At 49.8% G+C, this 9,847-nt stretch overlaps 1 protein-coding gene across 1 annotated transcript; it reads left to right on the plus strand.

Annotated features, from left to right (window-relative positions):
* Window positions 1-1,146: 1,146 nt before the first annotated feature.
* NHLH2 (nescient helix-loop-helix 2) lies at window positions 1,147-5,747 on the plus strand. The gene is made up of 3 exons (XM_057404134.1): window positions 1,147-1,954; window positions 2,147-2,224; window positions 4,088-5,747. Exon 3 carries the CDS (start codon window positions 4,111-4,113, stop codon window positions 4,546-4,548), a length of 438 nt encoding a protein of 145 aa, XP_057260117.1. The 5' UTR covers window positions 1,147-1,954; window positions 2,147-2,224; window positions 4,088-4,110; the 3' UTR covers window positions 4,549-5,747.
* Window positions 5,748-9,847: the final 4,100 nt, after the last annotated feature.

Here is a 9,847-nt window from a genome sequence, read left to right on the forward strand (position 1 = left end):
TTAGCTGCCACCTCACCTGCCCCCCCCCCCCCCCCCCCCCCCCCCCCCCCATCCTGCACATGGGACCTGGAGAGAGAAGGAGCACTGGTGAGACTAAGCACCCACACTGAGCTGCTGGTGAGCAGCAGAACCAGCTCTGCTCTGTGCATCACACATTCCTCCTGCTGCCTCTTTTTTTGGGGGGTGCAGAGAGAGCCTGCCAGCACAGGCTCCGGACACAGAGAAGTCTCCAGGGAGGAAGGTGATTACACAAAGAAAAGTGGCTTACAGTCCCCATTTGGTGGGATCTGAGTGGAGAGAGACAGCGAACAGGGGATCAGAATGGAGAACAGGCTGCCAGCTGAACGGCGTTGGGGCAAGGTGGCAGCAAGAAGAGTCACCCCTGTCAAAGGCATCCCCTGGCTCCAGTGCAAAGAGGCCTGGCTCCATCTGGCCTCTTGTGAGCAGAAAAACCTTGTCCCCACAGCCGGCTCCTTCGCCTCATTGTCTGTGTGCTGGAGCAAGGATGGCAGGGATAGAGACACTGGGGGGGGGGAAACAGAGGGACTAGGAGGGCCTCCCTGCCCCCCCTGGCCCTGGTGGGCCGTGCCTGCCATGCACTGGGATTGGGGTGAGTGGGAGAGAGGGAATGGGGACTACCAAAATACATGCACAAAACCCCCAGTCTGACGATTCTCCACAGGCTCGGTGCATATGATGCAAATTGATGCTTAAAGCTTATTTATTAGCTTGCATGCAAAATGCCAGCGGTGTTTTTCTAGATCAGTGGGTATCCGATATTGGGGGGGGGGGGACACAACGGTGGTGGAAGTGAGCATGGCTAGAGACTGTATATCCAGAGGCTAGGGTTTGTATCACGGGCTGCTCTCGACTGTTATAATTTGTGGCACAGATTCAGCGAGAATCTGATCTGCTGAAAATATTTGGGCTGTGAAAACTCCCACACTGTGACAGATGTCAAGTCCAATTAAGTGACTCGTGTCCAGGTTTCTGTCCAATAGGCTTTCCCATTAAATATCAATTTAAGAGGGAAAAAATGCCGCCCCCTTTTCTCCGAGCCTTTATCTTTTCCGACCATCTCGATGCTAAACCCTTTGGTACCAGGAGCGGATCCGCATGCATCTCCGCTCTGTCCGTCTGCCTGCCACCTTCCGCACACCTCCTTGGCTTCTTTGCCACTCCGCGAGGGGTGGGAGGAGGAACTGCACTTTCTTTTTGTGCGAGTGAGCATACCTTTTCCTGCACCGACGTTCCCCCTCGCAGCCGCTCCGAGCCCGCTCCGAGATTTGCGTTTATTTCGTTTTGATTTTTCTTTTCAACGTTCGCATTTCGCTTTTTCTATTCTCCCTCGAGAGATGCAGGAGGAGTTAGGAAGCTCAGGGACGGATGGGGGTTTCGTTTATCCTTTTTTCCCACCCCTTCGGCAGCTCTTGAAGGACCAGAAGAAAAACTAAACCAAACATTTTATTTCCCGACGGCCTCTCCCCTTTCTCCTGCCCCTCTCTCCGTGGATTAACAAAACCGCACGTTGCACCCCGAATAATAACACTAGAGAAGAAAAGGAGGGAGCAACGCATTGTTACCGGGGCCGCGGCCGAACAAAGCCGGCAACGCCGCGCCGGGCTCCGCGCAGCGCGGAGCGGCCCCCCGTTTTCCGTGCTCGGGGGTTCCGCGCCGGGCCCGGCCCGCGAGCTGCGGCGGGGGGGCAGAGGGGAAGGAGAGCCCGAGGGGGCGGGAGAGAGGGAATAACCCCTGCTGGTGCTGTCGCCGCATCCCTTTTGTTACTTATCGCGATTGGGGAACAGGAGGAAAGAAGAGCGGGGGAACCGGCACTTCCCGGCGCAGTTCCCCCCCAAAATATAACCCCGACTGGCAGCAGCTGCCGGTGCTGCTCCGAATTAGCGGGCGGAGGCAGACTTCGATGGGGGAAACGCTTTTTCTTCCCTGATGCATCGTAAGTAACTTAAGTTGTTATTTATACTCTGCCACCAACCACGGCGATAACATCTCCCCATCTCCGGAGCGCTGGAGGCCGCGGCGAGGGATGAGATCTGCCTTTTCCCCACCCGAGCAGGACACTTTTTCCGCTCCTAATTCATTTGATTTGATTTTGATGTTTTAATTTTTCCATGCTCCGTTGCCGGAGGGTCATTTGAACTGTAAAGGAATCGCCGAGGGGGCGAGGGGACCCGGAGAGAGAGGCTGTCCGAACCGCTCCGCCGAGGTAAGCAGCCTTCACAATGTATGTCCCTTTGCCAGGCATCACGGGCTTGCTGAAACGGGGGGTGAAAATAGAGGAGGGGGGGAAAGCATCTTTCCGGCTCAGCTCGCCAAAACCCTGCTTATGGGTAAACCCCAAAACGGAAGGGGAAAATCCAACTCAAACCTTTAAGCAACTTTCTTCAGGAACCAGCTCTGTAATTGCCCGTTTTCCTACAACTGCCCTCTTCTCCTGTGCTTTCGCACGAGCCCCTTAAAGGTGGTTTTAAACGTTTCCTATTCATCTATTTTGTTTTTCTTCCGAGAGATGGCTGACACCTGACCCGCGGGGTTTATTTCCTGCTCCTGCCTCCTGGGCCTGATCCCTGCTCCTTATTAAAACTCGAAGAGGAAGGGTTCCTCATGGCCCTGGCAGGCGGTGGCCTTTTCCTAGGGAAGCAAGCGCTTCCCTCCTCCCGCTCCAGGCCTTTTTCCTCCAGGCACCCCGGTGGAGCCCCGCCACGTGGGTCAGTGTCTCGCCCGGGAAGAAGCATTTCTCCTGCCTTCGTTTAATGTCTCATTGTCATTATTATTATCGTTGTTATTATTGTTGCTACTTTTAATTCATTTTTCCCAACCGGGCCCGAGACCCGAGGGAGGACTTTGCCTGGAAACTTCGCGTGGAAATACTGGGCAAACCTGAATTCGGGAGAAGAGGAAGGACGCGATGTTTCCTCCTCCCCCAGGCTTGTTCCTCACCTCCCCCGACACCCTGACCGCGCACACACACGCACACCCTGAGCACACGCACATTTGTGTCCAAGGTTATTCACTAGTTGCCTGACGTATTGTTTTATCACATGCCGGCATGTCCACGGACGCGCTCGGGTTTGTATTGCTGTCTACATGACAGATGGTGCTCTGTGAGGCCGCAAGAAGATACGATTCAATTTTCTTTTGAAAGGCACGTCCGCACTTATTTATTTATCTAGCCCCCCCCCCCCCCCCCCCCCCCCCCCCCCCCCCCCCTTTTCTCGCAGGAAGGGGAGAGGAGGGAAAATTTAAAGGGATGGAAAAGTTCGGCCGCTGCTTTTAAGCTTTGGTTTCTTTTTAAATCCCACGCTTAAAAATAGGCTCTCTCCAAAACATCCCCCGTTCAGGCGCTGGCAAATCGATGCCCGCACAGTTAGCAGCAGGAAAAGCAGGAAAGGTAAACAAAACAAAAAAGGAAGGGAAATGGAGAGAAAAGAGCAGGGGGAAAGCCCTGCAGATACATCAGACCCCGTACTTTGGATTGGGGAAATAAATTTCCCCACTGGCCTTGTTATGTTTAGGGAGCCTTGGGCTGCATATTTAAAAGCATCATGCCTGCAGCCCCGGCTCTCCCAGAGTGTTACCGAGAAAGAAATGGTTAAGCAGAGGTTGGAGGGGGAGGAAATACGATGTTAAAATCGGAAAAGAAAAAGAAAACTACCTATTATTGAGCCACTGGATATTAACTTGTTTGGTAAAAAAATACGGATTTTTTTATTGCTTTCCGGGCCTGTTTCTACACCCAAGAAAACAGGGGGGATAATGGAGAGAGGGTAGCTTCCTCTGAAGCTGCCGTCAAACATCAGTCTTTGACGGGCATGGTGAGTGCCCTGGATGGTGATGGTGAATGACAGGGCATCATTTATCCCCGGCATTGCTCTCGTTGGTGCTCCCTGAAGGAGCAGCAGCTCTCCCGCCACCACGGCCAGCTCCAGCGGGGCCGCGGCAGCCACCGGCGACGGGGGCAGGTGCCGAGGGACCGACATGTCCCCTTTACCCTTGCTCGCCTATTCCCCGGTAGCGGTGCCGGTGGTGGGACTCTGACCCGCTCTCTCCTCTCCTCTGTCCCGGGAAGGCTCCTCCTCCGCCCCCTCCAAGATGATGCTTAGCCCTGACCAAGCTGCCGACTCCGATCATCCCTCCTCGGCTCCCTCCGACCCGGAGTCCCTCGGCGGCGCGGACCCCCAGCCGCTCAGCTGCTGCGTCTCCGACCCGGAGCCCGCCGAGGGCGGCGGCGGCGGCAGCGAGGGCCGGGGCGGCGGCGGCGTCGGGGAGGGCCGGGTCGGGGGCCGGCCAGGGCTGCACCCGCCGCCGCTGAGCCGGGAGGAGAAGCGACGGCGGCGCCGCGCCACGGCCAAGTACCGGTCTGCGCACGCCACTCGTGAGCGGATCCGAGTGGAGGCCTTCAACCTGGCCTTCGCCGAGCTCCGCAAGCTGCTGCCCACCCTGCCCCCCGACAAGAAGCTCTCCAAGATCGAGATCCTGCGCCTCGCCATCTGCTACATCTCCTATCTCAACCACGTCCTCGACGTGTAGCGCCCGCCCGCCCCGACGGACCCCCGGAGCCCCGGGACACTCCCCCACCTTTCTCCCCGGGGCTTCTCCCTCCCGGTGCGGTGCAGCCGACGGAGACCCCCCTCCTCCCCTCTCCCGTTTATCGACGAGAAGTGTAAAACCGGATTGTTTCTTCAGGCTGTCAAGTGCCCCTTTATATATATATCCAAAAAAAAAACATCTACTTGTGACCTTAAACGTGTGACCCATGGGTGCAGTTAAAAATAACTATTTTTTATTTATGGTAGAAGGAGTCGACAATTTATTTTTTTCCAAGATTTATTTATTTTTCAGAGTGGTGGCGGTTTTACTTTGGATACTTTGTGCCAATTCGTTTCTATAGTCGGGTGTTTACACTTTCTCCGTGTGGAACGTTATGTTTAACTTTATGAGTGTTTGTTGGGATGGATACAGTGTTCCTTTTCCTTTATTTATTTATTCTTTTAAATTTATTTTTCCTCCTCCAATTATATTGCACTTGTGTACGACAAACCTCCCCTGTTTATATTTTATATATATCAAGGCATTTGTTCTTGACCTTTCCCCCCCCCCCCCTTTCTTTTCTCGTGTGGTACGGACAACCACTAGCACTTAACTAGGAGAGGGTTTTTTAAACACTTGTTGTTCTTCTGATCTATAGTTACGTCTGGAAAGTACTTTGCAAATCGTTTATAAGGAAAGTAGTATCTTTGTGAGGTGTATATGTGCGTGTGCGTGTGTGTGTACGTGCATGTGTGGGGGAGTGAGCGCCGGTGTGTATGTGGGATGGTATATTTTTAGGAAAGGACCTTTTTCCTAAAGAAAAAAACTAGAAAAAAAAAAATAGAAAGAAAAAGTAAATCCAGGACTGCTTTCCTTTGTGACAACCAAAAAAAAAGATATTCTATAACCTGAAGATGTTTCATGTTCTTTGCTGTGAATCTCTTAAAACAGGAAGCGCATTTGAGGGGACGAAAGAGAAAAAGAGAGTGAAAAATAAAAAACAAACCACATCTGCTATCCAAAGATTTTAGTCTTTTTCAGGGTTTTTTTGTGTGTCTCTGTTGCTTTATATAATGCAATATTTTGTAGTGAAAATAGAAAAATCTGGTTTCTATCTGATGCGTTTTTCATATCTCTCATGAATGGTGAGCTGTTTTGCATATAAATAAAAGTATCAAATAAAAGCTGTTTTTTCCTAATTCTTTTTCCCTGTTGGTTTTTCTATGTGACGGAGATACAATGCCCTTACAAATTACAGGGATTGCAAAGGCTTCTCAGGTTGTGGGTGGAAAAGCTTCAACAGGTTACCTGCTTCTTCCTAGAGACACTCGGACTGCAGCCCCTCACCAGGGGTTCCCTGCTCCAGCTACTATTACCTGGCTGCACTGTGCCCAGCTCCGCATTGGGCATAAGACTGCTATCCCCAGCTTCTCCCAGTCACATCATGACTGGCATCTGGTCACACATGCCAAAGTTTAGGCTGTAAAATCTAATCTGATGTTTGCAAGCACCCGTTTAGTCTCATTGCTCTTCGATACATCTGACTTTGCAACCAAAATGTGGGTGTTTTGTCCGGCACTGCATTTTCTGTCTTGTGTTTAAATTCAGTTCCTCGGCCAGGTCCAATTCTACTGGAACCAAGTAAAATCTCTTGGATCCTTTCCCTGTCTCTGAAAACCTCAATCATACTCCCTTATATAAGGCTTCACTGCCAAAGCTTGTTGTTTGAAACATGGCAGAGACAGACTCAGTAACAGACAGGTTATTATTACCTGAGTAACGGGAGACCTTTGTGCCACCTCATTTGTTAAATGTTTTTGTTGTTTACTGCAAGGGGTTAATTTTACCTATAATTTGAATATTGCCACTCACTCGGAAGGCTGCGTCTCCCATTGTTACTTGCTGGAGAGATAAAACCCTCCCCTCCTCCTCCCATTTTTATGGCCAACACTTTGCACAGTGGTTTAATTAAGTGCAGGGCTTGACCAGCTGAAAAGCTCCATGCAGAAATACCTGTCAAAGAGGCTGTTAATTCCACTTTCTAGCAATGTAAGCTTCCCACATCCCAAGGGAGCCCAGGCAGGTTTGGTAGTTCAACGCAGAGTTTCCAAATTCTGCATCTTTTGGGGCAACTCCAGTGACTTTGGAGCTGGTTTTCTTTGGGACACGCTTGTTTCTTAGGTTCTGTCAACATCGGGGTCGAGATTGATGCTAATTGCCTGAGTGATATTATAAATCCTGCCATTCATCAAGCCTTCATGCTACTAACATGCAGGAGGGCTTAGATAATAAAAAGATTAATGTATGATTTCCTCCTTGAGCATGGGAACACACTTTTTAGGCAAAAGAGTGCTCTGATTTACCTTACTGCATATACTATATTATTTTACTGGCTGCAGTCACTGGTGGGACATGGGCTGTGGGACAAGGAGGCGTGAACCCAGCACTCCCCATGGCCACACTCTGACCTCTTTCAAACACATCAGATCCCAGCCTGAGAGATGCTCAAGCCAGGGCCATTCAGTGAAGATGCTGTGGACCAAGCAGTGGTTATTCGCCCAGGGTCTTGAGTTTCCAGCTACGGGACTCTTGTGCCCAAGCAATGAGACAGTGAGACCCTGTGTTGTGAGCACAGGAGAGGGTAGTGTGGAGATGTATGGGAACAGGTTAGGTTTGGAAACAAGAACATCCTCTGGGTCATCCCATTCCCACCATCCCCATAGACACCAGAGAGCCTGCTTGTGCTCAAGAGAGAGGGCAGGAAGGGCTTTGATTTTGGTGGTATCCACAGGATCAAGTCACAAGTTTAACCTACAGAGGGGCCAGGGCACTTGAGAAGACATATCCCTTTCTTCCAAAGGTTTATCTGATGGAAGAAACTGCTTTTCCCTACAAGCCCTGTCTCACTTCCATCTCTCACCACCTTGTTTATATCCTCTCACCACCATAACATCATCCCAACCACTTCAGTTTTTCCTACTGGCACCAAGAAGGAGCCTCATTCTCATCTAGCAGTTGATGTTTGTTGAAAACAAGCTGTAGTTTTTTCACCTCCATCCCATGCCTTCTTTTCCTCTTGAGAAAGATCTGAGCAGTATGTACAAGCTTCAAGGCCAATGTAATAAGAAGGCTGCATGGCTAAGTGCTCATAAACCCAGATTTATGAAGAATGGGTAAACAACCTTAACTCCACCTCACTGCAAGTCTGTGTTAGACAGCAATAAATCTACTTAAATAATCAAAGTTACTTTGCGTACGTATATGTTGCCTCAGTGATACAGGAACGAATGATCTTGAGCGACAATATTATAGGAGGAAGGGGGTGGAACTGGCTCGATGGAAGTTTATACCATGCATGGCCAATGCAACAGTTGACAGGGAAGAAACAGAGGTAATATTTCCTGCTTTTTTAGGGACTAAAGCTAAGATTAAAGCTACATTCAGATATCTTTCTTTCACATTTAAAGAGGAGCTCATCCTATGAACCATGAAAGAGCACGCTCAAAGACAGAGAAGGCAGAGCACTACTTCTAGACCTTCAGCTGGTGCTGAAAGAGGTGCTTTAATCCTGACTCAGTCAGGATATAAAACATTAAATGGAAACCTCTGGCAGTCACAGAGAGGAAGTACTTCCAATGGGTAGACCTAGAACATCCCAGTATGAGGTATATCCAGTGTTCCCTTAACAAAAGGTGGTAACACCTATTAAGACACACTTGCAAGCTTATATGGACATACATGGGCATGGGGTGCAATATGCATTCACATCAGTATTGTTAAGAAACAGGGCATCTAATGCGTTCATCTGAACCCTGGAAACAGATTCCAAGCCTCATACAGCAAAAGAGGAGAGGCAGCAAACCAAAAGTAACTCCTACAAATAAACATACTGGTTTCCACAGGACTGTACAGCTAACGGGGAACTGTTTCTATGAGTATAATCTACTTTCCTAGAGCACAGAATATTCCAAAATATAGACTTACATTTATGCTGCTATTAGATACACATATATAAAAGGAAGTATTTCTAGACATGGACCATCACTCACTAGCTAAGTGCATGGTATGGGTATATTCAGGATCACACTACTCGGTAGGCACAAAGTAGTGTCTTACTGATGCCTTAAAAGTGGGTGAGCCAGGTAGGATATTAGCACTGATACTTACAGGAGAGAAATTCTGAGGGTCTTCGATGTGATTTGATATCTTTGCTGTATTTCTAGCAATGAGTGAGTGCGTATGAGAAAGAGATGAAACCTTCATGGGGGGGGGGGGGGGGAAGGGAACTGAAGAGGATGCTGTATATGAAATTCAACAAAGAAATGGATCTTTTCCATTATATAGCCATGAAGAAACCCCTGCGACATTCTATCTATCTATTCACATATCTATCCATCTAGCCACCCTGTAACTCAATTAACCCAGTCCTTTTAGGGTGAATAAATGTGTTCTAATATCAGCCATTATTTTTCAGTACTCTCAGTTTATTCTCCAGGGTGGGACAGATCAATAACCGCAATAGCAACCGACCCAAAAGGAAAAGGCAATCTCTTGGCACCACTTCTTTATTTCTTCAGAGGAGATTTTATTTCTCCTGCCTCTTTCCCTGGTGACGGATTTTGCCTTTCCTGCCCAGCATGGCCGTGTTGTTTTATCCCGGGCTCTATTTGCATGTGGGCTTCAGATTCGTCTTTGGCTCCTTGCTCGGTTTGGGATGAGACCCTCCTGTCCCCAGAGAGGGGGGCAGGTGTTGCTCCAGTCGAGCGAATGGAACCAAATTACAGGACCGTCTGTCGCCTCCTCTGGGAGCCGACGGAGGGAGGGGAAAGAGGGGAGGGGAGCGGGATGCCGTGTGACAGCAAAGAAAAGCAGAACATCATCCTGATACCGATAAGAGCTGGAAAACACGAGTCGCCACAGCCCACAGCCCCACCCCAAACCAGGCAGCAGCCACCTGAAAGAGAAATGTCATGAGCAGGGACAGAAATAAACCGAGTCACTGGGCTGGAATAACTTGGGCTTTAAGTGAAAGAGAGCTCAGACCCCGTCCACTTTCAGACACACAAGCGCAGGCACAAAGTTGGGACAGATAACGCTGCCTCTTTCTCCGCTCCCTGCTGTGCTTTTTGATGCCTCCTCTTCTATCCCTCTTAGAGCAGCCTTCTCTTCCCACTGCTGCTCTCCATCAGCTCCCTGCAGCCAAGCTCCTCAAGCAGCTCCTCTCTTCCCCTCCTGTCTCCCATCCTTCCCTCCTGCTCTTCGAGGTCCCTGAGAGATGCATAAGTCCACCACCACTGCC

This window comes from Pezoporus wallicus, unplaced genomic scaffold (genome assembly GCF_028554395.1).
Source record: "Pezoporus wallicus isolate ANWC-B61680 ecotype Strahan unplaced genomic scaffold, APGP_CSIRO_Pwel_v1 contig_6598, whole genome shotgun sequence".
NCBI lineage: Eukaryota > Metazoa > Chordata > Aves > Psittaciformes > Psittacidae > Pezoporus > Pezoporus wallicus.